Source organism: Python bivittatus, unplaced genomic scaffold (assembly GCF_059951505.1).
Source record: "Python bivittatus isolate LINGU-HERP-01145 unplaced genomic scaffold, Pbiv_v1 ctg000440_np1212, whole genome shotgun sequence".
Lineage (NCBI taxonomy): Eukaryota > Metazoa > Chordata > Lepidosauria > Squamata > Pythonidae > Python > Python bivittatus.
Window position 1 is genome coordinate 3,964,181 of NW_028277063.1, and position 26,811 is coordinate 3,990,991.

The 26,811-nt window shown below is 41.7% G+C and overlaps 1 protein-coding gene across 2 annotated transcripts; it reads left to right on the forward strand.

The window, feature by feature from the left end:
• The first annotated feature begins 357 nt into the window (after window positions 1-357).
• On the forward strand, window positions 358-26,513 carry ODAD1 (outer dynein arm docking complex subunit 1). Of its 2 annotated transcripts, none has more exons than XM_025170191.1 (16): window positions 358-445; window positions 2,026-2,199; window positions 4,659-4,738; window positions 7,953-8,052; window positions 9,529-9,718; window positions 10,317-10,439; window positions 10,522-10,635; window positions 11,497-11,564; window positions 14,162-14,349; window positions 15,413-15,538; window positions 15,739-15,821; window positions 19,503-19,671; window positions 21,170-21,333; window positions 22,102-22,205; window positions 24,121-24,199; window positions 25,037-26,513. In XM_025170191.1, exons 3-16 carry the CDS (start codon window positions 4,672-4,674, stop codon window positions 25,079-25,081), a joined length of 1,620 nt encoding a protein of 539 aa, XP_025025959.1. In that variant the 5' UTR covers window positions 358-445; window positions 2,026-2,199; window positions 4,659-4,671; the 3' UTR covers window positions 25,082-26,513. The 2 variants fall into 2 exon arrangements, with proteins under 2 accessions (XP_025025959.1, XP_087998806.1); XM_088142680.1 differs by lacking the exon at window positions 358-445 and adding an exon at window positions 516-660.
• Window positions 26,514-26,811: the final 298 nt, after the last annotated feature.

Sequence of the window (26,811 nt, forward strand, 5' to 3'; positions counted from 1 at the left end):
AACAGTGGGCTTGTGACACTTTGCCAGCCGAGCAGAAAATGTACATCCTTAGTCATCTCTCGGTGCGCACTCCCCCCTCCCCAAATCAGGAGACTGATGCAAACTTTCCCCGCGTCTCCACTACACTCCGGTCTTCTCCTTCCCCACCCTCTCTCCGGTTTCCCCTCTTGCAGTCCCCTTTGCCAGCTTCCTTTCCGAAAACCATCTCCGTGGCAACCGGCTTCAGCAGGACAAACTGAGTGAAGGATGTGGTTTTGCATGAGTCTTCAGCAATGGAAAGTTGCCATGACAACCCGCCCGCGCCGCCCTACCCCGCCCCTCAACTAGACTCAGCTCAAGGGCGGCGGGGGGGGGAGACGAGAGTCTTGCAAGGGAGGGGGAAAGAAGGAAGGAAGGAAGGAGCTGTTAGGCTCGCTCATGCGCAGTGGGAGGACAGGCGTGAAAGGTAAGGGGAAGGGCTTATTGGGAGGGGTGGAGCTTAAGGCCTGCTGGGAGCCTCAGTGTAGTTTGAAGGGGAGAGGGAAGGAGGGAGTGGAGGCCTTTTGGGCGGGTTGCTGTGATCAGGCAGGGCCTACGAGCATTATTTCTAGCCACGTGACTTTGCAGCAGTCCAGTGTGGCCTTCCAGGACCTTAAGGGCTGACATGTTGAAAGGGCTTTGGTATGAGTTGTTGGGTTGAGGGTACGACTACCCCCCGTTATCACATGGCTGTGTGGGGCTTTACCGTGACCCACCAGGGCCTTTGGGGCTCAAGTGACCTGGGAAGGCCTTGGCTTGAGCAGCAGAGTCCCATGACTAGATAGAATTTGGTGAGGTCAAGCTTTGGGGTTATCTAGCAGGATTTGAAAAAGGAATTATCCCCAAGGATCGATACCTCCTATGAAGAACCCCTGATACTGCTTAATTACACACAGTGTAGTAGGAGCTTGGCATGTTGGCACAAACTGTTGTGGTTTCAGCTAATTAGCCTCTGGGGTCTCAAGTTCTGGATCTTAGTATAACATGCTGAAGTGAGGACAGTCTGGACCAACCATGGGGATAATGGGAGTGTCTGCTTAGAGCCTGCTGACAGTGCATCCTAGGCAAAACTGCCATATTATTATACAATCTATATTTTCAGAGCAGCCTGACGTGTTATTAAAGGCATGTAAGCATTTAAATAATCTTAAAGATTGACATAATAAAGTGGCAACCTCAACATTAAGGCAGTGTGCAGGGTATGGAAGTGTTCTTACTCTGTTCATGGGTCTTTGAGTCCATATTATGCATGTGCTGGAGAAAGATCCAACCGTAATGAGCAGTGGAATGTGGCATCGCTCTATAAAGAAGCAGAAGTCCAAGAAGGAAAAGTTTAGAAAAGAAAGTAGCCTGGAGCGAGGGATAAACATAAGGAAAAATACAAGACAGGTTTTGAGGTGCAGGAAGTACACCACTGTAGGTACAATATGCAGAGAATAGTGCAACACCTGAGGTTTAGAAATGGTGCAGTATTTGACTAGGCAATTGATGTTACTTTGATGACAACAGTGATAAGCCCAAACAGGATGTTGGTATAACTTGAAAGCAGTAGGACTTTATAACATATATAGCATATAACATGACAGAAAATTACAGAAATGTATGGATTGTAGAGTAGTTGATGGGGTTGGGAACAATGTACGACTGTCCCTGGGTAAACCTAAAAGTTTCTTGATTTTTTCAACAAATATATATTCCTGCGCAATCTTGCTTAATTCACTCAACCCTACTGTCCTCTTAGCAAATGCTGGAACTATTGTTTGACAGCAGTCCATCACACACTCAAGCCCCTTTTGTCTTTTTAAAAGTCAAGGAGTCTGTCGCTTTCTTATGTTCTTCCTTTCCGACTGCAACTCATCTAATCTCTTTTCTTCCTGTTCTGACCTCCAGTTTTTAACCCACTTTATTTGGTTGGCATCCTAAATTACCATAAGTGAATCTAGGAATCACTTGAATTAGTCAGGTATAACTCACACTTTTCCTCCTTCCCGTCCTGTCTTTCATCAGGATTGGTGGAAAGCTGATGCATTTCTTGGAGATGGTTGCTAACAACTAAGTGAACAAAAGCAACGGGTGATGTTGGCAGGAGAGATCAGAAGACTGTACCAGAGCATACCAAAATACTGACTGACTAAACATTAATTGTATATTTGTCATAGGGGTTCTCCAGAAGAGAGCAAGGTACTTTTATTATGTTTTGTGGGGGGAGGGAGTGCTTATTTAATTCAGGTTTCTGATAAAATTATTAGATTAAGGAGAAAGGTTTGGGAGACAGTGATGAATGCACAGATAAACTTGAAGGAGGTTCTGTGGTTTTGAACTGAGTCAGATTCAGGCAAGGATATTGAAATGGAACTGCTGAATGTTTTTGGGCAAATAATTGAACTTCAGCTGAAGTTTCCTCCTAAAGTTGCTTTAAATAAAAACAACCTTAGTGGGTGGATGGAATGCATTTTCTATTTCATTAAAAAATGGTATTTGTATTATATAGAATATTTCTTTTGGGGAAAAGTTGATAAGGCTAAAGAGCTAGAGAGATAATTTTTAAACTGTCTTGGGACCACTGATGAATTCAGGTGGTCTTTCAAGTGGTCCTTCGGGTAATTTGTGAGATAGCAATGGAGATAATAAAAAAAACTGCTGAAAAGTTATGCAAACAATTTTTAACTTTATGAAAAGTGGTTTGTCTCTTCAACCATGCAGATATTTACAATAAAATTGCTAAAGTAACTATAAGCTCTACCAGTTCTTCAGCCAGTTCAGTGAACCTGGGAGGCAGGCTTCTGTACCTGATGCCCTACAGAGGTGCTGGGATCACAACTCTCAGAATACTAAACTACATAGTTTAGGGCTATATTAGATGGGGATTCTGGGAACTGTAGTCTTAACACTTTTGAAGAAGAAATGGATGTGACTAGATTTTTCAGTGTTCTCATTTGCTGAGACTTCGTCAGAGCCAGATTTTACATGTGGCAGGTTACATCACATTCTCCCATGTTCAGGCTTACTCGTATCGCATAGGAAGTCTTGGTTCATCCTTAGATTGAGAACCCCCAGATTATGAACCTGCCACTCTACCTTGCTAAGGTTCAACCTAAGTCTGTTCCTCCCCATCCAGACTCTTCCAAATAACCCAGTCAGGCTCTTCACTATCATCTTTCTATCCCAGTGCAGAAATGTAAAGATTAGTATCATCAGTGTATTGATAATACCTCACCCCCTGCTGTTGAATGACCTCACGCAGTGGCTTCATATAGGTATTGAATAATAAGAGAGAAAGGGCCCTGTGGCACTCCATAATGGAGCAGCTAGGGGTTCAACCTCTCTACCCACCAAGATTGAAACTGGCTGTTCAGGAAGAAGAACCACTAGAAAATGATGGCCTCCACTCTTGCAACTGGCCCAGAGGCATGCCATGGTGGATGGTATGAAAAGCCATAAGCAAATCTGACCAGATTAGGATGGTCACACTCCCTCCTCCCAGTCTCACCAAAGGTTACCAGGCAGGGCAACCAGTGCAGTTTTGCTCCCATACTCAGGTTGAATCATAACTGATAGAGATCTAGATAATCCTTTTTAATATTTCCTCAAATAGAATCTCAAACAATTCTGCAGAAGATTCTTCTAGTTCACAGTTTTTATACTCTGTCCTCTGCATATTTACCTTTATTTGCCATTTGATGTCAACACGAAAAAAGAGGGTGCTTATGTTGCTACTTTTGGTAAGCCTTTCCGTTACATACAATTTCTTAGCTGGCACAAAACAACCAGGAAATGACTATATTTACAAGCTGTTTCAACTTGTTTCAACATTATGGCTCTATTTTGGGAGATGGTCACGGAAGAAAAAAATAATGTTGAATTGAGAAGATGAAAGGAAGATGATATATAGTACAATGTACTGGCTAAATTATACTAAGTATTAGTGAGCATCTGGTGAGAATATTTTTTGTAGGAATATCTGGAATACCCACTTTTATGGAGTATCACGTTAAAGGGGAAGATGCTTAGTTTGTTGTTTCATCACTGCCTTTTAAACATTAGTCATTTGTATTTTAATCTGCTCTTCCTTCAGAGGGCTTAGGGCAGTGCATATAGGTATCTTCCACCCCTATTCTCTGAATGGTTATTTAGGTTAAAATATGACCTTCAGATACTGTAGACCAACAACTCTCAGCAGCTGTGAGTGGCTTAAGCAATAATGAGACGTTATAGGGGTTGTAGCCCAGCAATAGTTTGCAAGACTACACTTTGCTCACCCCTAAACAAAAAGAACGAAACAGGCCTGAGGTTAATGCACATTCTGCAGTGCCATGGTTTGATAAACTGGTTTGTTGGATAAAACAAATTGGCTGGGTTTGTACCGCGTGCCAAGTCATAAATCAGTGTTACAACAACGATATGTAGATTTATTCAACATACTAAGCCATATGCATAACACATGATGGCTCAGCATGATATGCAAAACCAGTCACTGGGAAATGTTACGACTGAGCAGATTTGAATTTGGGTCTCCTTAATTGCAGTTTGAGGCTTTTAACTATTTTTCACACACTAGCTTCATGAAACAGTTATTTTCAGAAAGTGACATAATATTTCTGAATTCTGTCTCTTTCTCTCTTCTTTCTTTCTATCATCAGGTAGAAATTGAAGATGCCATTCTTCAAATCTACTTCAAGCCTTCGTTCAGACAGTAGTGATGGGGACCTAGAAGGCATAGGTAATTTCCAAGAGAGGGAAGAGGATATTGTGGTGATGATGGGGACCTAGAAGATATGGGTAACTTTTAAGGGAGAAGAGGAAACAATTGCAGTAGGAACCATCTGCGCTGCCAGATTCCTCATTGGGGTTAGAGATATTGGAACCTCTGGAACGAGCTTGTGATGTGATTTAAGTGTTGAAATAGGAGAGCAAGAAGCAATCTTCTGGTTTGTGTTCTGTGTACCTGTTCGTTTATACCAGTGTTGTCCAAACCTGGCCACTTTAAGATGAGTGGACCTCAACTCCCAGAATTCCCCAGCCAGCATGGGGAATTCTGGGAGTTGAAGTCCACTCATTTTAAAGTGGCCAAGTTTGGACAACACTGGTTTATACTGAGAACCTAAGAACCCACTGGATTAGGTCAAATGTATTTAATCCAGTATTTGGTTTCTATGATGATGATGGCTTATACTTGGTCTTCAGTAACTGACATTAGTATGTTTGAGCTGACTCTGAAAAGAAGCTATCATATTTAGTTAGATTCTGTTAGCTAATATCTGGATTTAGTGAAGGCGTGATCCAACTTTGCCTATCTCACTAGGACAGTGGTTCTTCCAAAGTGATTGTTTCAGGCTGCAATCCAAAAGATGCATTTGTCCTTCTTGCAAGCCATGTCTCTAGCAGTGACTTGGAGTAACTTCGATTGGCATCTTGCTGTCATTGAGTTGATATAGTCTGTCCTCATTATTAGTATTTTGGCATGATAGTTGGATGACTCTCACTATAAGTCACTAATGGGGGATCTGCCATAATAATTCTAGTTCCTCCTGCTTTTCTATCCTGTTAGAAAGCCCTTTATCCCCGTATATCAAAAGCTTTGGCAGGCAGTAGCTGAGGACTTAGAGCAAGTGTGTTTTTGACATTTAGATTTAGTGAAGGTTTCCCAGAATGCCATCATATATTTATATGCTGCAGTTTTGCTCAGTTTTTCTCAGCCTAAACCTGTTATAAAATATCTGAATCATCCTCAGCTTGACAGTTTCATAAAGGGTATTTGACAGGAGGTGTTGCTGTGGTTTTGTTTCAGAAGTGCTGATGTACTACCATGGAAAGCTGTGAAACCTTTAGGGAAAAAAAGTTGAGAAAATGTAGGCTCTATAGTAAAGTGTGCAGATATGCACAGCTCAACGAGCCTCTTGCTGAGCTGAGGCCCATAGAATGCAATGTGAAAGTGGCAAACAGTACTGCCGAATGGGGTGGGGAACAAAAATAGAGGTAAGAGGATCTTTGCATCTCTCCCAATCAAATCAAATAATAGTATTCCCTTAATTTTTGACTGGAAGAGATTGGGAGCTCATTCTCCAGCCAAATTAAAATGCTGCCAAGGAAGCCAGCTTTTGAAAATGAACAGACAAGAAATAAGCTCTTTGTGTCCAAATAAAGGGGCCAAAGAAACAGAACCAGAGCACCATGGCTGTTTTCCACATGCCTTGGTAAGTTTTATGAGTTAGTCTTTAAGCCAGAGCTCTTCACTGTAAATTGGTTTTGAAATTTGAACTAAATTAAAGGAGCTGAAGCACAAAATGTCCTTGCTAGCATATGGGAATAGATAGGGGCATGAATCACGGGCGGTATGAAGACCCAGGGAGGGAGTCATTAAGCTCTGTAAAGAGGGAGCAAGGAATTCTGCCTGTCCTTGAATTCAGAAATGTCCAAGACAAAACAGAAACACAGGCATGTGGATGGAGTAAGAGTATATCCAGATCAGGAGCAGAGAAACATTTGCTCACAGTAGGGCTGCCATGGGGGTGGGGTTTGCCTGTGCACAGAATGACTACTGAGGTGGGTGAAGATCCCAGAACAGCCATGAACATAAAGCAAATTAATAAGGTTGCTGTCCACAAATCCCCAGATCCCCCTAATGCTCTTTACCTTCCAACTTATCTTCCTTTTTTCTAGGCAAGTATTTCACATGTTCAGACAAAGCACCATTTTTATTTTCAAACAAAGCCTATGGGGCCTTGATATATTCTTGTAAATAAAGACGATGCTTTGCAACAAGCCAGCTTCTCACTGACATTTTTAATGAGATTTTTCTGAAAAAACAAGTCAAATGGGGCAGAGAGACCTGCCAGGTCAGCAAGTAAGGTATCTGTGGCTACTTTAGTGTTTCGGAGCATTATATTGTTTATCTCTGATCTAGACAGTAAGTTTGTGTATTCTCAGTTTGACCCCATAGCATATAATCTGAAAGGGTCCTGGAGAAAAGCAGGAATCATTTCCTCATTGGTTAGCCCTCATATGGATATGGGGATCCAGTTGTGTGAGACAGTGCAGCTTTTGGTATTCTTGGTAGGTGCAGTGACTGCATGAGAGAGGTGGAAAATAAAATATTCTGGTGTACAAGTACAAGAGTAACTCTTCTGATTTTATGCAAACTGGTTAAGCCTCAAGGAACAATCTAGGCCAGAGGGGCTCCAAAGAGTGTAGGGGGATTGTGATAAGACAGTGAATATATTGATTGGGCGGGGACAAAACTGAATTTAAGTGAGAGTGTCTAGTTTTCTTCATTCTTAAGAGTGCTTTTAAAAAAGTAACATAGGTGTGTTAAGCTTAGTGGAGGCAGAAAAATGATTGGTGACTACCTGCAGGCGCCTCACCACCTTTTGTCTAGGCACAAAAACTGGGGCTTGAAAGTTGGCTTGATCCAGAATATCAGTATTGGCCAAAGAAGGTATTGTCTGTTTATGCAGAGGATCATAGATCATTGTTAGCTGAGAATGCCAGATAGTTTGAAAGCATCATATTGCTCATGACATGTACTTTCACTCAGCTTTTACCCCTGGCAACAAGTCTTGCAGATGCTTTTCTATCATTACATAAACTAGCAAAATCTATTTGAATGGACAGGGCCACAGAACAAAACAGATAAGATTCCCAATCCTGCTCTCCCTTCTCTTTTAAAAGTCATGGTTTGTTCCTGGTCAGTTTGACTTAATTACAGACGTGCAACCACCTTTGATGGTGATGGGGCTGTTGATCTCAATGATCTCTACCCAGTTTTGGTCCAGGTGTCATAGGTTGGTCTTTTAGAAGGATTCCCTGCTCCACCCTTCAAAGATTGGGAGGGGACCTCAGGCAAAAGATTACCATACTGCGGTTTCTTTCTTACCACTTTTCTTTCTTCTGCCTCCCCAACTACCTGTCTTTTCCCCGGCATTGTCTTCTACCAGCTGAAGGCGAGTTGGCCAGGCTGCAGCGCCAGTTCCGCCTTTTAGAAGGTGACCGCCATGCTTATGCCCTGGAGTCTCGCGAAACCATCCGCAAACAGATGTATGTATTTAATTGAATATCCTTCACCGATTCTTCATTTCTCAAAATGTATTGTAAAACCTCCAGCATGTCTAGGGTGGGAGGAGAAGCTGCATTTTCTTTTCTTTTTATATAGCAGTTACACAATTATAGTTTATTGGACCTCATCTTATATTGGGGGCAGTGCAAGGTGATTTGGAAGAGGCTTCTTGTGGTCTGTTACATACTTTTTTAATGTCTCACTGTTACGTCTATTCCATTCTTCAAATGCATTGGACCTCAACTCTTATTTTGACCATGGGGTTGATTGGTGTCAACTTCAAAACATTTAGAAGTCATAATATGCCTAACTGAATAGACTTTGGAAATTACAGAAAATCTGCAAAATCTATTTTAATTGCTATTATTAGAAGCAGCATTACAAACAGTTTAACTTCCCTCAGATGTCCATGTTGTTTGTTTCCAGCCTTAAACATTTTGGATTAGCTGAGTTCTTACCTTCTTATTTTTCAGTCCTGCATAATTTCATACTTTCTTAGCCTCATCTATTTTGGTTAGTGATGACACCCCACATGCATTCTTTGACTTCCATCTTTTGATCTCTCATTTCCAATTTTGGTTTTTGAAAGAGCCTGGATATTACATGCCTTACTGTAAGGAGAAGACTAAAAATCAAAATGTTAAACAAAATTAGTCTCTTTTCCCTTTCTCTTTTCATATGCTGATCCAGATGTTGACATAATACACATGATGATGCACATGACAACTGTTATGCTCCTAGCAACATATAATTGACAATTGTGAATGCATATGAGTTGCTTTTACTTAATGTATGTGCCATGTGGCTCACCCCACACTCTGCTATATAAATGTACATCAATTTTGTAGGGATAATTGGTGTCTACAATTATGTGTGCTTGCTGAATTGTGTAGTTTGATCAAGAATTTTATCCAGCTTCATCCTATCCCTTTAATCCAATGTATTTCCAGAGAATCCCGAATTCCTAGTTTCTTTCCTCTTCTGATCTAGACTACTTCATTTTGCCGGCTATCAGGAGAACTTCAATTCCTAGCTTTCTATCCAGGCATACAAAAATTATACAGTCTTTAAGGGAATCATGTATTCTTTATTTCCCCTGCTTCTTTTACAGTGACAAGTCCTCTATCAACCCAACAATTATGCTCACAGATTACTTAATCTGCATTAGAGTGGATTGTCCAAGACTAATCTCTTTTAAATGCACATTCTGCCCCAATCCCCATCTTCCCATCTTTCCCCATGCGCAGTTTGTGAAATATATGTTCAGCTGCAAATTCTTGGCCCTCTAAACATTCCTTGCCCTGTGCCACAAACTCTCCTGAACTGGCGCTGCCACCAGTCCCAACCAAAGCTCACCAGCACCACCACCATGAAGCTCCCGTACTTGCCCACCTAGCTGCATCTCGCCGTGTTATCTTACCACCTCTGAAAACCTCCACCCCATTTTCCTTGGACAGGGTTGAGGTCAAGCGCCTAGAAAAAGAGAACGAAGACCTGCGATACAAGCAGGCTGTGGCTGAGGGCGAGGCCAACCAGAAGAAGGAAAAAGTCAAAAGTGACACTCTCCGATCCTTGCTGACTCAACGGGATGAAGTGAAGGAACAAATAATTAAAGAAAAAAAGCGGATAACTCGGCTTGATCAGGAGGTATAGAGAGACAGGATAAGATCTAAGACTTATTTTTCTAAAAGGGAAGTGGTGTCTAATGGGATGAAAGAGCAGGTTGGAAAGCTAGGATTCTGGGACCTTAGGAGGGCGATGTGGTGGTAATATGAAAGAACAAGAGATACTGGCAGGCATGTACTGATATAAGGTCTTAGAAGCAGTATGGAAACATCTAAGGCAGCCATCCCCCACCTAGCATCCGCTAGATGTATTGGGATTTCAGTCTTAAAATGCCCAGCCCTTTGGTCACATTGCTGAGAATTCTAGCAGTTACAGTCCTGATACATTGGGGAAAAGCTGATCTAAGAGAATACTGTTTTTTTTCTTCCAGTTGTCTCTTTTACATCCAGGTAAAGAGAACTTGGAAATTGGTGCAAGAGAAACTGAAAGAAGATTTAGACCTCTGGGTTAAATATAGGGATGAAGAATGCAGCAAGAATTGGCATTTAGAGCTCCAGAGTCAAATGTTAGAGCAAGGGAGCTGGGAGAACATGGATATCTCAGAATATTAAATTTCTTGGGTCTGAAACTAACTTGCATTTCACCTCCATTAGCTAATTTCCTTTCCTGTTGTTAATAGATCCAAACCTGGGAGAAACGCTTGGCTGACCGGAAGCAAGTGGTTGGCAGTGACACCCTGATCCAGGAACAGAGAGCCCATTTGCAAAGAAGGATACAGACAGTAGAAAACCAACTAGATAAGGTAAAAATGGTCAGGAATACCCAGAGTTGATGCCAGAATTTGTGGGTGCCTATACTTTCTTTACTCTGCTCTCTGTTTTCAGATCTCCTCCGAATTCAGCTCTCAGCTTGTCTTGAATTCACAACTACGTGAGGATCTAGAAATTCTTCGAGTTGGACATGATCGCTTTGAACAACAGTATAAAGATTTAGAGACGGTAGAGTCAATTTAAGGGAAAATTGGGAAGAATTGTTGGGATTCTTGGCTAACAGAGTTTCAGGGGAAGACTGGAGTCATGATACAAGATGAGATTCTGTTACAGAATTCTGAGATTTGGTTGCCTAGTAAGAACTTTTGCCCAGAATGGACAGGTGTGATTGGCTATTAGGTATTTTAAAACTGAGGTACCTTATTGGCTAAGGAAAAATCAGGAGCTTAAACAATGCAGTTTGGAAAGTTATTTTTGGTTATAAAGCTGAGAACATAACTGGAAGACAAGATTCTGACACTTCAAGTTGTATTGGGTTCTGTAATATATTTGCTGTTAAAAGAGTTATTCAGAAAATTCCAACCCTGTCAAAATCACAAGCTAACCATTGTTTGGTTGCCCACTTTTTGTAGAGTTTCCCAAATGTGCGGTGTTGTATGTGTATGAAATTAGATGGTGAGGATTACTTTGCTTTATTTGTTAATAAAAAAATAACAAATCTTGGATTACTTCATTGTCGAAGATAAACTGATTTCCTGAATTGTTCCATGGAAGTAAAGCCTGCAGCTTTTGATGCCATTGCAGATTTCCCAAATGCACATATAGGATAATTTATGCTTGTGGAATTACACCCTAAAGAATAATCATCATGCCCAATTTCATTCTTGAGGTTTATCAGGGTTTAGGAAGAAGAGAATTAGGAAGAAAAATGTGTAAATAGACCTGCTGCTAGGTTGTAGGTAAGGATGGTTTAGAGAGAACAGAAGAAGAGTGGCTGGGCTTCAAAAAGGGCATGGAACTTTTATGCAGAATAGTAAGGTTGTGTTGCAACAAACAGGCTTTCTTTCTCTCTGTGTCTCTCTCTCTCAGGAGCTGCTGGATACTCGTAAAGCTATAGTCACCGTCATCAGCACGTCCTCTGCAGCTTATGATGCAAGGTTAGAGGGAAGGGATGGTCATGCATTATGGGGAACATTTCCCTGGATCTAGATGTTGTCCTATATTGCAAAAATCGTATACTTCCCACTAGTTCATGATTGCTGCTTAAACGTCATGCTGCCTTCCCTATTTATTTATTTATTTATTTAATTTGTCAAATTTATACGGCCGCCCATCTCACCCGAAGTGACTCTGGGTGGCATACAATAAAACCAGGAATTAAAACATATTACAAACCCATTAAAACAATAAGAATACATAAAACAAAACCATGAGAGGGAAGATGTTACATACAATACAATCAGTGGGCAGGCTCCCTGTTACCAGGGGATCCCCAGGCTTGCTGTAAAAACCACATTTGAGGGCTTTCCAGAAGGCCATAAGGGTTGAGGCTACCCTCACCTCAGGAGGGATGATGTTCCAGAGGGCAGGTGCCATGGCAGAAAAGGCTCGCCTCTTAAGTCCTGTCAGATGGAACTCTTTCACGGATGGGACCCGCAGCATGCTTGTTCTACCAGACCTGATGGGACAGGTAGATGTAATAGGGAAGAGGCAGTCCCTCAGATAACCTGGCCCCACACCATGTAGGGCTTTAAAGGTCAAAGCCAACACCTTGAATTGGACCCGGAAGCAAACTGGCAGCCAGTGCAGCTCATGGAGCCGAGGTGTATCGTGTATCCACCTAGGGATACACATAACTGCCCATGCCACTGCATTTTGTACCAGCTGAAGCTTCTGGATACTCGTCAAGGGTACTCTTCCCTATCCATGCGTTGTGACAGGTTCTTAACTATTAACCATGCTTCCTCCCAAGTCCAAACTTCTAATATTCTCTTTGACCTCTAATATCAAAGGTGGGCATTTACATTATGTAAAATAACAGTTTGCTTGGAGGTAACTGAAATTCTGTGCCCCGTGTAAATATATGCAAATCATACTATAAATGTAATCTTGCATTGTGACTTTAGCTAAAAGTGACAAGCACTGTAGGCTGCAGCTGGTTCCCTGATCTTCTAATTCATGAAGTCTACTTCTCATTCTGGAGTTCTCAGCCTATTACTGTTGGATTTCCTAGCCTTCCATAAACTGCAGAACTAGAAATTTAGGCTGGGTGTACATCATACTATGCATGTTACGTGGAACACAGCCATTGTGGTTTGTAAACCATGATTTTGGTTTAGAATCCAGCCAGTTGTGGCTTATTTGGTAAACTTGGTTAAGCAAATCATGGCTTAGCAAGATCAGTGAACCGAGTCTTAATTAATTGGATGTTGTGGGGTACAGTCTCATGTTTGATGCTTTCTGCCATCCCCTTCCTAATCCATCCCAGAATACTTAGAAAGGTTAACAGTATAATATAGCAGGAAGATCTAGAAATCTGGATTGTTAAGTTTTTAGAAGCTGCTTAGAATCTAGTTTGATTCAGATGCTGAGTGCATGTCATTTAGTTTGGAGGCACATCGAGCATAACAATTAGGATTTGATTTTGCACACCTTAGACTACTGTTAGGTTTTTCCCAGCTGAGACTAGGAGTAGAACCTTAGCAGGCATGGGCATCTACAGCGGGTGGAGAATGACAAGACAGATGTCTTGACACAAATGATATGACTTTTGTATCCATTTCAGATGTCCTCATGCAAGTACCTAATTGTGTTATGTGTGCAGTGGCATCATGACACACTTGTCATTTTGACATTGCCATGGCTTATTTCAGATGCCTATGCTTGCAGACTGTGATTCAGGACATGATCAATGCGTTTATAGCAAAAACTAAGAAAGCCATTGAGAAGAAATCTAGCAAATGTCAAGGGTAAAATGCAAGCAGCCCTACATATAGCAGAAGCAAGGCTCAGTTCTTGCCCTCTTTCTCACACTTGTGCTGCGCAATGGACCAGGCGCCTTCTCCTTTTGGGAGACAGGAGCTGCTATAGAGTGCTTTGCTATTCTAATGGATTACTCAGGTCTCAGGTTGTTTGCTTCTGACTTTGTCACACTTAGTCCTCACACTTTTATGAAATTAGGTTGATTGGCGATATGACTCTTCCCTATATGAATTTCTCTGTGGTTGAACCAGACCACCAATCTATCTAGCACAGTACCAGAAAACAACAAAACCACAAGGAAGGAAAGGCAGGCACTAATAGGCAGGAGCAAAAAAAAGGGGGGGGGATTGGAGTCCTAAGTGCTAGTGAAGTAAACTTTCAGCCTGCTAAATAAAGTTTATTTCACTGGCATTAGGGATTCCATTCCCTACCCCCATCCCTTTTGTTTTTTTCCCAAATCAAGCAGAGTGCTATCTATTCAAGTTACCACTTGATCTATCTGGAAAACCCCAGGCTGGATAAGATGGGATTCAAACTTAGCAGAAATTCTTTTAATTAGAGCTGCCAGGGATTCAGCATGTACTCTGTCCATTGTGATAAAGTTGCTGGGCTAAAGTTGGATGAAGCCTTCTGGCCCACAGGTGCCTTCAGCTTCTTTGCAAAATGGGAATAGTCTGTGCTCTGACCTTATGAAGAGAAGTTAGGAACTGAGATTCTTGGTTCTGTCCATCTCTGAAGTCTTGCACTTATTTGTTATTTGGGATAAATGCAGGGATGAAGCTCACGCCCGCTTGGGCCAGCTGCGGGACAAAGCAGAGAAGGATTTAAAGCAGCATATAGCTGAGATGAAAGAATTGGAGCGCTTCCTAGAGAATGACCGGCGTGTGTCTGAATTCATCAGCATCAAGCTGCAGGAAAGGTCGTTCACTGAAGAAGCACTGAAAGCCAAGGCAAAGAAACGTGTGTATTTATTGGGTATATGATTGGCTAGTGTGCGTCCATCTTGAGCAGGGGAAGGTGTCTTCCAACTTGTCGAAAGGAAGCTTTGAGCCAGACGCCTTGCTTCTCCAGGAGGAATTCATTGACTTAAAAGCCAGTGGTTCTGGGAGTCAGTCTTCCATACCTAACTTCTGGGTAACTCTCCCTGTTAAGTTACTTGAAGCAAACCATTACCAGTTATTTCCTCAAACACATCTGGTAAAGGGGGCTGTAAAAGAAGGGCAGTTGATTATCATAAGAGTTTTAGGCAGTTTATCCCTCTGTTTTTAAATGTGCATATGGGTAAAAACAGTGCAGTGAAAACAAGATGTAGGCTTCATTGACTTGTATAGATAATATAGGAAGTTTATTTAGGAAATAGGCAAAGGCCTCTTCTAAGATGGTGCTTGGAAACAATGTTTAAAATCAATGTTCCGTTGTTTGATGAATTGGGAAGGCCTTTTGACCACCTTCAGCTGGCTTGTATATGGTTGCTGGTTCACAAATTGCAGTGGTTCTGGGTGGGAATAGCTTGGCTCCAGTGACCTGTTCTCTGATAGCCTCATGACTGAGTTACTGTAATGCAGTGGCGCACAACTGGGTGGGACCCTCTGAGAGACTACCAGAAGTTATTATCTCATTGTAGTTTTTAATGAGACAGAAGGGGAAAATTATTACAGACAAGATTTGGGAATGACCATATTAAATATGAATGAAACCAAATCCAGGAGTTTGCCCAGAAACTCACTCCTTTTCAGACCTCTAGCACAGCACTCAGCATCCAAGTTTGGCACTCAGTTTGGAAAAACCTGATTAAAAATGTATTGATGGAACTATCTAATCATGTACTACAAATGTGGATCTGCTGAAATGTGATTAAATGATGAAGGATCTGTTTTTATTTTTAATGTGTATTCAGTGGTTAGGAGAGTTGGGTTTCAACTGTTTTTGAGCACTGCAAAGTTGGATTACACTGAAGGAGATTCAGCACATGTAATGTTACAGGAAGAACTGGGGCTCCTTTCTTTCATTTTTCTCTCAATAGAGGAAGAACGCAGACGGAAAGACAGTGAGGAAGAGTTGCTTGAGTCTTACAGCAGTGCCTTTGGTAAACTCCTGGAGCTCACAGGCTCAAAAGATCTGAATATGGCACTGGATACGTTTATTAAAGGTGATGTATGTGAATGGCAGTTACTTTGGAGAAAGGATCATTTTGCACTAGACAGTGTTCACTGCCTGGGCCCGCTTGGCTCAAGAAGAGCCCACTGGACTGGGATATTTGGGAGCTTTTGCCCCTCCAATGCCCCTTGGGTATTTGGGCCCTGACTACTATGACACAGGCTGCTATAATGTTTTTCCTTCCCTCTATAGAGAGGGAACGGAATTTTGCTCAGTTCAACTACGTCAATGAGCAAAACAACCAGAAGGACCGACTATGGGAAGAAATTCATGAGGTGAGTGGAAGAGATGACCTTTTCTTGTCTTTTTTCTTTTCACTTTTTTCTTTATTTTTGAGAAGGGCAGTATTTTTTATAGGCGACTGCCTCTATGACTTTCCCAGCTGCTGAACTGAAGTGCTATCCACCCATCCTTGAATTAGCAGGAAGCTATAAATGTGTATATGCGTATGAACATATTATGCTATTATCTGTTGGGGGATGCAGAATTATGTAACATGCAGGAAATGAGTGAGAAGTAATGGGCAACGTAAGTTAAAGGTAGGAGACGAGGAAAAAAAATGGAAATGTAAATCACACAATTTCCTGCAATCAGTGTCAATCCCTGTCCTGCCTTACTGCCTCTATTTCCAGTTACTGAAGTCACCTGATATCTTGCCAAGGAAATAGATGATAGAGCCTAAGAGATTTTACACACCCTGAGACTGCCCTTGGATGATGTCAGAATAAGAAAATGCTGTTTTTAATGTTGATACAGCTAATGTTGACTTGAGACTGTCTTGCTCATGGGCTGGGGACAAAATGAAGGCACTGTCATGAGGAAACAGCAGAAAAAAAGATGGAAGTGAACATCTGGGAATTGATGGGAATAATTTGGATTCTTTGATAATGGAAAACATTTCCAAGATAAAGGACTCCTGGCAAGAGATAGATGCACCTTGTGAGAATTGAGAATAATGTGTGTGAAGGTGCCTTGCCTTTAAACTGAATGCTATGTAGGAGGGAGGAGAGACCCCAGACAACAGGGCAACACCAAGTATTGAGAATGGAAGTGGGAAGGGTATGCAAGATGTGGAGGCATCCAGTAATGAAACTGCAAATATTTCTTTATTTATGAGACTGTTCTACCTCAGTCATACCCAGTTCTATGCATATAGGAAGGAATATATCAAGTTATGTGACTCAGCACTTCCACTCTCTAGTCAAATATATAGAGTTTGGGGAACGAATAGAAAAACTGGAAGTATTAATGCAAGTAGAAGGCACTATTGAAACCTGGTGGGATGAAACTCATGAGGAGAATGCAATGTTTGAAGGATCCAACTTCCTCAAAAGGAATTGGCCAGAGGAGGAAGGGTGGCATTATATGTGAAGGTAGCGTATGGAGATGCAGGGCTGAACATGGGGTGCAGTCAGGTATTTGTATAAGAATACAAGGCAGAGGAAACAACAGAGATATTAATTAAGGTGGAGGTGTGCCATAGACTACCAAGCCAGGCAATAGATCTGCGTGATTTCCTCCTGGACCAAATAACAGAATTTTTAGAGAGGAGAAATGGTAATAATAGGAGACTTTAATTTCCGAGACATCTTTCGGAAAACTAATTTGGTCAATATTTCAAGGTCCCCAAAATTCCATAGAGATCTTGCTGACAGCTTCATTTCCCAGAAGGTTGAAAAGCATCAGCTCTCCTAAATCTGTTCCTAATCAGTAGGGAAGAGCTGGATGAAGGGGTAAATATACTACGAACTTTAAGAGGAAGTGACCATGTCATTTTGGGTTTCAAGATACTAGAGAAAGAGAAACTGGATTTTATTCTATGTACACACTGGATTTCAGGCGAGCTAATTTCAGCAAGCTTATACAAGTTCTAGGTAGGTTCCCTTGGACAGGACTTGTCAATTCAAAGAAAGCACAAGAGCATTTGAAACAGTCTTGTTTCAGACTGAGCATCCATGCCTGCTTGATTTACAAGGAGTTTACTGGTGAGTAGCAAGCAGTCCAATACAAAAGCAGGCAGGGAGTCAACTGTGCAAGCACATGCATGCCTCAGAAGAGAATGAGGTCTTATTTGAGAGTGCAGTCCAGAATCAGATGGAGTGTGGGTTCAGAGAAGAATTAAAAGGGACATGTATAGGAATGGAAGTTGGGTGCAGTCACTAAGGAGGTTTACCTGGAAATATTTACTATCTGCAGAATAAATGGAGGGCTAAAGGAGAAAGGAATTTAGGCTTGCATAGGAAACTAAAACAATGAAAATGGCTTTTTTTGCCTATATCAGTAAAACAAGGAAAGGGAGGGGGGACCTGCTGCTTGGAGAGGATAGACTGATAGTAACAGGTGACAGGGAGAGAACAGAATTCCTTAGCCCTACTTTGCTTTAGTTTTCTCCCCAAAACAGAACTGTGTTGAAATGGATCTATGCAGAACAATTAATTAAAGGAGGGAGTGGCAAGCCAAGGTAAGTAAAGAGATTGTTAGGGAGCACCTAGCTACCATGAATATATTAAGTCTCCCAGGCCAGATCAGTTACATCTGGAAGTCAGATATCTAAATACTCGAGTCCTCTTTCTGTGATTTTTGAGAACTCATGGAGGATGGCTGCAGTGCCAAAGGATTGAAGAAGTGCAAATGTTCATATTGTCAAAAGGAGGTAAAAAAAGACCCGACAGGTCAGCTTGACACTGATGCCAGGCAAGATTCTGCAACAGATTATTAAGCATTCAATTTTTGAGCATTTAGAAAAGAACACATTGCCTGGCAGGAACCAGCATGGGTCTAAAAACAATACATCTTGCCAAACCAACCTGATCTTCTGTTATGATAGAGTGGTCAGATTAGTCGACTGTGGGAATACTGTGGGCACAGTGTACCTTGACTTCAGCCAAGCATTCTCGTGAGGTTCTGGTAGAGAAGATGGCAAAGTGTGGGCTGGGCTATGCTGCTGTTCAATGGATGCAGAGGTAATGGAAGAATCACAGCTAGTAAGTCTATATCATAAGCTGGAGGGAAGTAGTAACTGGAGTACCCCAGGCCTCCATTCTAGGTTCTGCACTATTCAACATGTTTATAAATGACTTGGATGAGGAGTTAGCAAATATGATTATCAGGTTTGTAGATGTATCAAAGATGGGGATAGCAGACACCTTAGAGGACAGTATCAGGATTCAGAAGGATTTTAACAAGTTGGAAGATCGTTGAAATCCATCTTGCCGTTTTTTGACAAAAGCAAAATCTTGCATCTAGATAGGACTAATCAAAGGCGCATGAATAGGGTGGGGGAAGCCATACTAGGCAGTTGTACATGTGAAAAGGATCTGGGTGTCTTAGTGGATCACAAGCTGAACATGAGCCAACAGTAGGATATAGCTGCAAAAAAACAAAGCAAATACTGTCCTAGGCTGCATTAACAAAAGTACAATGTCAAGATCGAGAGAACCTGTCATTCCTCTGTATTCTGCATCAGGCCTAGAATATTTTAGGAAGCACATTGACACGCTGGAGCATGTGAATGCAAGATGGGGAGGGACCTGGAAGGAGCAACAGGAACAGTTGGAAACATTGGCTGTTTGTTAGCCAGGAGAAGAGAAAACTGGGGAGACATGATAGCTATCTTCAAATATCTGTACAACTGTCATGTAGAAGGCAGGGAAGAATTGTTCAGACTTGTTTCAGAAGTCAGGAAAGAAACAAGTTTAAATGGTAAGGAGATTTTAGTTGGACATCAGAAAACATTTCCTAACAGTAAGAGATGTTCAGCGGTGGAACAGGCTGCTTTGGGAGAAGGTGTTTAAATAGAGGTTGGGTGGCCATCTGTTGGGAATGCTGTAGTGGTGGGTTCCTGCACAAGGCAGGGGGCTGGAATAGATGATCTCCAAGGCCCCTTCCATCCAGTCTACGACTCTGTGATTGGTAAAAATAGGAAGCTTCTTCCATCTGTATCTTCGCTCTTCCAGCTTTGTCATGAGATCCAGGAGATTCAAAAGCAGAACAATCAAAGGGAGGCCCAGCAGCTATTGCAGCTCCAAGAAACTGAAGCCCGACAGGAAGAGACGGTGAAAGAGGCCAATCAGGCTGAACAGAATCTGAAAAGGTTCCTCAAGATTTGGGAGCAGCTTAAAAGTGGTGAGCGAGGAGGGGAGAAAAAGAAGGGATTGCTTACTAGAGTTGTGTTAAGTAAATCTGGATAACAATGAACAAGTGTTGCTATGAAACGTTGCAAGCTGGGGGCTTGCTCTTGTCTCATAATGAAAGCTGTTTTAAAAAAAAATTACTCCAGAGTGCAATATCTTTTGGGACTATTGCACCTATTTAGAATTTTGCCAGGATGCGCATAGCCAACCATAGAACTCCAGGTTATCAGTTAAGCTACCAGAAGCCAAACTGGTGCCACAGCTCCCCCTATCCCGTCTGGTACCCCAGGGTGTCCCCTACCACCCTTGTTTTCCTTTAGTTTTTTTAATTGATTTATGTGAGGTACAAATCACTAAGTTGTAGCCACCTATGATGATGGGCAGGAAATATCAAGAGAGCCAGGAAGCTTAATGAAGGTGATAAGGTGATGTTCACACATTGACACTAATGAGCACTACAGCCGCTACCATTGCCATATTCCATGTCAGATGCTGCACTCTCACAGCAAAAGCAGCAAGTATGTGGAGATGTGTATGATCCAAACAAGCGGTAGGCCAACATTATTCAAATGGTGTGACATGCCTTGTAGTGATGTGGAGGCTTCATTTATCTTATGCATCTTCTCCTTCCAGTAAACATTGGTCTCCCAAAGATGGTCACATTATTCTATTAATTTTAGCACCAGGGAAACAAGAATGATGGTTACCTAGTTTCAGTAGCTACTGACGCAGTTGGGACCATGGGAAGGAAAGGAGGGTAAGAAGAGGCTCAGAGGATTGGTTTGTGACTGGCTGGTTGTCCATTGATCAACAGGCAAAACTGCTTGCCGAGAATAGCTGAGATGGTAAAGCCTGGGGGTGGAAAGACGCTTCCTTCTTTGAGCAGAAAGGTGGGCAAGGTAGATAACAGTTCCCATTGGCTCCAGACAACGTGGCCAAGGAAAACGGAAATTTAGTCCAACATCCAAAGGCCACAGATTACACACCCATCTTTGGTTAGTGGGCAGGGGAGTTGAAGGGCATAGTGGCAAAAAGAGAGGGTTTTTTCCCTCCCAAAATGTGAAAACCTGGACTTATCTAGTGGATCTGATGGCCAGTACCTTCAGACAAAGTAAAATAAGCCTTTTTTTCAACACCGCACGCCTATGCAACTTGTAACTTTGGCAGGAGACAGATAGGCCTTTAAAAGGGTTGTGTCACTTCTTTTGCTACCCTTCTTTTCAATCTTCCTTTGTTTCGGAAAACCAAGTAACTAACCATCCATCACCCAACTCCTAGTCAGAAGATGGGACGAGGGCTATCCCGTGGAATTTGGTGTTGGAAGCAAGTTCCACAGAGGTGCAGTGCAGAGCTAATGACTTTCAGTTGCTCTTATCTACTAGGGGAAACAGAAGCTGCGCCTAGTAGATCTCTAGCTTCTTTCTGAAGAATATGGAAATTACCGGCAAGTGTCAAGATTCATTTTCCTTTTTTTCCCCCCCCACTCAAAGCAATTGAGTCTCTCTTCTGGAAACTGCAGTGTGACCATTCCAAGCTGGAAAAAGTGCTGGGCGGGACAACGACCGCTCAGGATGAGAACGTTGTCATTTACCTGAGCATCATTGAACAGAAGGTTAATCAGCTGCTCACAATGTATTCCTACAAGAAGGCTGAGGTATGCAGCCAACGAGGCTGGAGATAGGTCATTTCTCATCTCCTCCTGTGTAGAGAAAGCGTTCCACGGTTTTTTTCCTTAGGTTAGGAAGAGGTGACTTTCAGATTACTTTTCCCAGGTTACACAGCCTAAATACATTGCTGTAACAGAAACGTGGAAAATGTTTTATTACATGAAAGTCCATTTAGAGTTTGCAGGAAAAATATGGGTCTGAAACTACAGGATAAACACTGCTCTTTCCTGTTCGTAGGTTTACATACGTCAAATATAATGTCCCCATTAGTTCTTACTTTCCCAGTATAGGAACTATTGCTATTTGGACACTATACAATGGAATTTACACTGGTTGAAAGTGTAAAATTATCTTTGCTTTATCTAGCTGATTCCCAGTTCTTTAGTAGTTTATGATTATATATATTTTAAATGTATTTCTGCAAATATGAGAGGTAGAAACTTAAAAAAAAACAAACCAAAATTTTAGTAATAGCAGCAACCCATTTAGTGTTGATGTAGTGGAATGTGGATAACTTGGGATGGGCAACCTGCAGCCCTCCAGATGTTGCTGAACTACAACTCCCAATATGTTTTACTTACCACCAATTAGGACTTTTAGAAGCTGTGGTACTCATCTATATCTGAAGAGCCACACATTGCCCATTTCTAGCAGATTAATACATGTAGCCCAGTGGTTCTATTTTAGTTTAAATCTTTAGGTGAATTTAAAGAATGGTCTTCTGTTCCCTACATCTAAATTCGGTCTCTTTTCAGGAAAAGGATCAGCCCTATGATACTGTGGAGACAGCACAGCTGCTCCTGGGGCAGACACCAGGGCTGCGACCAACGGCAGTTACCATTCGACCACCCACAGCTGGGTAAGGAGAGCTGGTTATTATGCAGACAGTCCAATAGGATAGTCTACCAAGCTTCTGTTCAGTGTGTCCCCACCTTCATCATTAAAATCAGAGTGGGGCATGGGAAACCTTTTCTTGTTGGTGGTGTCACCTAATCTTCTGGAGCTCTTAGGGGCTTCAGGTTGTAGAAAGAGTTCAGATGAACGCTGCTTGAATGTTCTTTCCATTAAGGGCAGCTTGACAGGTGGAACTGATTCACTGGGCTTTGCCTCATCAGAAGTCTTTAGACACACAGTGGCCAGCTGTCTGGCAGGGAAGCTGTAGCTTTGGATTTCTTGCTGTGAGCAAATGATTGGACTAAATCAGGGGCGAGGAATCTTTGATTTTCCAGATATTACGGACATCTCCCAGCACCTCACATCATTGGCAGAGCTGCTGATAGCTATATTTTGGTAGCGTTTAGTGGGACATGGGCTCTTGACCCGTGGTGAGCTGATCGAATTTGCCTATAACGTCACTGTTATTATTATTACTTGAATTTATACAAGTAGCCCTAGGGGTATGCATGGCATTTAACCAACGGCAAACCCTTGTCCTGAATTTACAGTATAAACAGTGACATGAGGAAATAATATAAAAACAAAGAAAGAATGACTGAGTTCACTCTGAGAGCTGCAGTGTGTACATTTGAAAGATGCCCAATTGGGGAAAGCTGCACTAAGCCAGGGTTTACTTAAGCATCATTTGTTAACACAATTGGCCAGATCTGTACCACATGCCAAGTGATCAATCATGGTTTAAAACTACTATTGGCTGAGTTGACACAACCTGACCTAAAATCAGAGCATTTGATGGCTTAATGAAATATGGGATCTGTATCCTACACACTTTGGTTTGGTTGTATCTTGCTGCAGAGAATAAGTTATGGGAATTAGGATAGCAGAGCCATAGACTTTCCTGAAAAAGCAAGCTTCGGGGACGGATTTGATGAGAGTTCCAGAGACATATCAGAAATAGGGGATAATGGTGCAAATTGTTTTGAGAATGCAACAGAGTCTCAGATTTAAAGGAGAAGAGTGGAAGAGCAAAGTCCTGATTGCAAATATATTATGATATAAAGAAAAGCAGTGGGCTTAAGGCCATGGGGGCCTGGATCTAAGTAGCCAGCCAAGATAATTATTTGCAAGGAATGATCAGAAAGATCACCCAGAAGGGGTGAATCATTTTGACCTCAGAGTTCTGAAGATTGGGTTAAACTCTAGGATTGGTGGGATTTTAAAGAATAGATTTTATATAGTTATTTTTTAAGACAGTTGGTACCAAATTTGTAACTCAGATGTATAGAAAAAGCAGCATATACGTTAAAGCCAAGGAATATCCACAGCTCAGCAAAAGAATGCAAAGCAAATAAAAAGTAGTAGTAAAATAAAAAAAATTCAGTACAAAAACAAAAATATATTCTGAAATAAAACTACTTTTGTTTGATGTTCAAACTAAGGGAGATGGCTCTCTCTGATGAGAGTTGAGGCCCACAAGTGAAGATATAAAACAGAGAAGACTATTTCCCATATTGCAACATTTGTTCTGTGATGAGGACGCAAGTGTGGCAGAGGCATTATTGATGCCTTGATTCTGGTATTTAGAGGTCAAGGCCAATAGGAATAGCAGTGTGGAAGAGCTCCAGTTTCTGAATCCTTTTCTAGTCTATGTGGAGTTGTACATAAAATAGGAGCCACTCAGTGGGTTAAACTAAAGAAGAGGAAAGAATAGAAGCCCAGACCCTTGGGAGAAATATGAAATCAATGTTCCCTTATTCTTCTAATCTCATAGGAGCAGTCAGATTTTAGAACAGCTCAAGAACAGGATTTTTTTTTTTAAAGGACAGATTTGTAGTATTTAGGACAACGTTAATCAGATCATTCTTTGCTGTTTGCAGAATTGGCCATGATACAGTACAAGAAGAGGACCAGAAACCTTTAACTCATGAGGAGCTCAGAGAAAAAGTAATAAAGGATGTGAGTTCAAGGGACAGGGTGAACCAAGTTTATGTTAAGAGATGAAAATTAGTACTCTTGGATGCTTTAAAACCTGTGTATTAGAAAGAACTGCTTTACTACTGTGCACTATTCGTACAAAATACACTGTTTTATGCAGTATGTGTGTGTATATACAAAAAGGAACTTGTTCACTAAAATCAGGGGATGATTTCCTACAGTTCTCCATCATTTTGCTTCCTATAGTGGCTCAGACCCCTGTTGTAGAAACATTTTCATGCAAGTGCAGTTTGGGAATTGGTGCCTGTGTTCTTGAAAGTAGGTCATATGTTCTCTTTCAGTTCCTTTCCTTGCATTTGTTGCATTTGCATTTGTAACCTCAACCATAAAATAATCCTTTCAACAACAGATCCATACTTCTGCTGACCCCAAGGGTACTCCAGGATGTCTTCTGGAATATTGCAAAGCAAAAGCAAAGCTGTTAGCAACTCTCAGAATGCATGCTGAATCAGCTTTGGGCAGCCCACAGTAGCCTTCTCTCCCACCTCTTAGCAGGCATGTGAATCTTAGCATGTAATGTGGGGGCTAGCAAAACCGGGCTGCCAAAATCTGGAAGGCAGCAGAAGTTAGTTTTCTCTTTGTTGCTATCTAGTAGTTGTCTAGATTTTTGCAACCCAGATCTAGCAGCCCTAGGTAATCCAATCTTTGGCACCAGACCCAAATATAAGAAATCACCTTTCCCCAACCCAGTGTCTCGCAATTCCCATCATCTCCCATCATCTCTCTTCTGTATAAAAATATGCACGTACACTTATTTTCAAACTGTAATAGAGTGGATTTCTCTTCTTCCACCTCCAGATCCTAAGCAAGGCAGCGGCACTTACTCTAAAGAAAAGCACGTAATGTGCAGTGCAGTGACTGTATCCTGGGACTAACACAAACAAGAAATAGCCTCAGGCCTCAAGACTTGAATAGGAATCTAACTGCAGCCTGGGCTATGCCAACCAAAGAAGAAAACTGTGGTGTCACTGAGGCAGGTTTGCGTTCCAGTGTGGTTCCTGAAACATTGTTCTTAACGCCATTGCCCTCTGCCGCATCCTTTCTCATGTCTGGAAGGGTTGGTGTGGCTGAGTGTAGTCTTCATCCTGCAGGATCCTTCACTCTGCTGTAGACCGTGGAAAATCTTCCTCCTTCTGGTGAATTGTCCCTTCTCTGGGCTGCTCACATGATCAGGACAGATGTATTGTGTCAATGGTACATAATTCATGGCTGTCATACCAACCAAGCTGTTTGCTTCCTTGCTGCCTGCTTGCTTAAATGCCTTTAATTTGACTCCACGTTCTCATGCAAAGAGAGAATGCATTGTAAAAATTTTGCCTATAGCAGTGGTATTTTATTTTGCCACCATTCCTGTGAAGGAAGCAAGAATGTCCAGCTTCTTGATCCTAAAATAAGATCCTTGTTGGACTAGAAACAGGTGACTAAATTCGCTCTGTTCCCCCAGCAGCATCTTGTATCAATAACAGTTCTTTCTCCTGTTAGTCTCCTTAGCTGTCAGAGTGCTTGAGGCCCACAAGAGATATATTGTGTCTTTTGATGTATCTGAGCAGGAATTGGGTGTATTTAAAGCACTTAGCCACATCTTGAATGGGTGTTTCTTTTTTTTGAAAACCAAACAACTAGCATGTTCCTCAGAGTGTGGTTTTTACCACATGGACATCTAATATGAGGCTGTATCAGTCCCACACAAAGTCCCCATTTACTACTGCCAGTTAGAGCTTCGTAAGTGGTGTATGCAAAAGTTTTTTTTCCAAAGTAAAATTGAAACATACATGAAAACTGCACTAATCGAGGTGCGTGTCAGAGGAACAGTTTCCTCAGTATAGGTTTTTTTTTTCATTCTCTTTAGCCCCCTTTGTAGAAGAAGTATTTTTTTAAAAAGTCCCCCATTATTTCAACAAGGATAATACCCCTAAGTTGTTCCTCAATCCCCAAACCATTTTCCCCTGGAGGGCCCCCATTTCAGGCCTCTTGGCAGTGTCCCAAAGAAGAATTTTAGGGAAGCTGTTCCTCTCTCAAAGATGATCATCATGAAAAAAAAATCTGATAGTTTCACTGAAGGAAAACAGATGCTTTCTTTCAATTCTGCCATTCCTGTGGATGTGGAATGCAGGAGTGATGTGTGTGTATCTGTGTGTATGGGATGGGTGGAGAGGAGGAGACTGGTCCCAGATGGGCTGACACATGCACAGTCCTGTGGCAAGTGAAAAGACTATCGTGGTTTTTTGATGATCAGTGTAAATCGAAACTGGATGATTAAAAGGTTTAATTGACATCATTGTGGTTTTTTATGGTTTTGTCAGAGCACTACAGGCTGCACTTGGTCTTTGGGGATGATACAGTTGTTCCCCTCTCACCCAAATTAAGAGCAACTGATCGCTGATACCTACCCCTGCGGCTAATTTGCAACGAAAAACCAAAGTTGAAGCATCCCCTTTGCTGAGCAAACTACGGAGAATCTTGATTTGAAAAAGGGCTCTGCTAAATAATATGGCACTGAGTTTGGGTTCATATAACATGCTAGGCCTTTAACTTGATTGAGAAAGCACAATTGTAGTGTTCAGATAATATGC

Excerpts from the sequence above, each read along its gene's own strand:
- ODAD1 (XM_025170191.1), top strand. The coding sequence starts at position 4,672 with ATGCCATTCTTCAAATCTACTTCAAGCCTTCGTTCAGACAGTAGTGAT. Across the intron at positions 14,350-15,412 it reads GAAAGCCAAGGCAAAGAAAC|AGGAAGAACGCAGACGGAAA; the intron begins GTGTGTATTTAT and ends TTCTCTCAATAG. Across the intron at positions 19,672-21,169 it reads TTGGGAGCAGCTTAAAAGTG|CAATTGAGTCTCTCTTCTGG; the intron begins GTGAGCGAGGAG and ends CCCCACTCAAAG.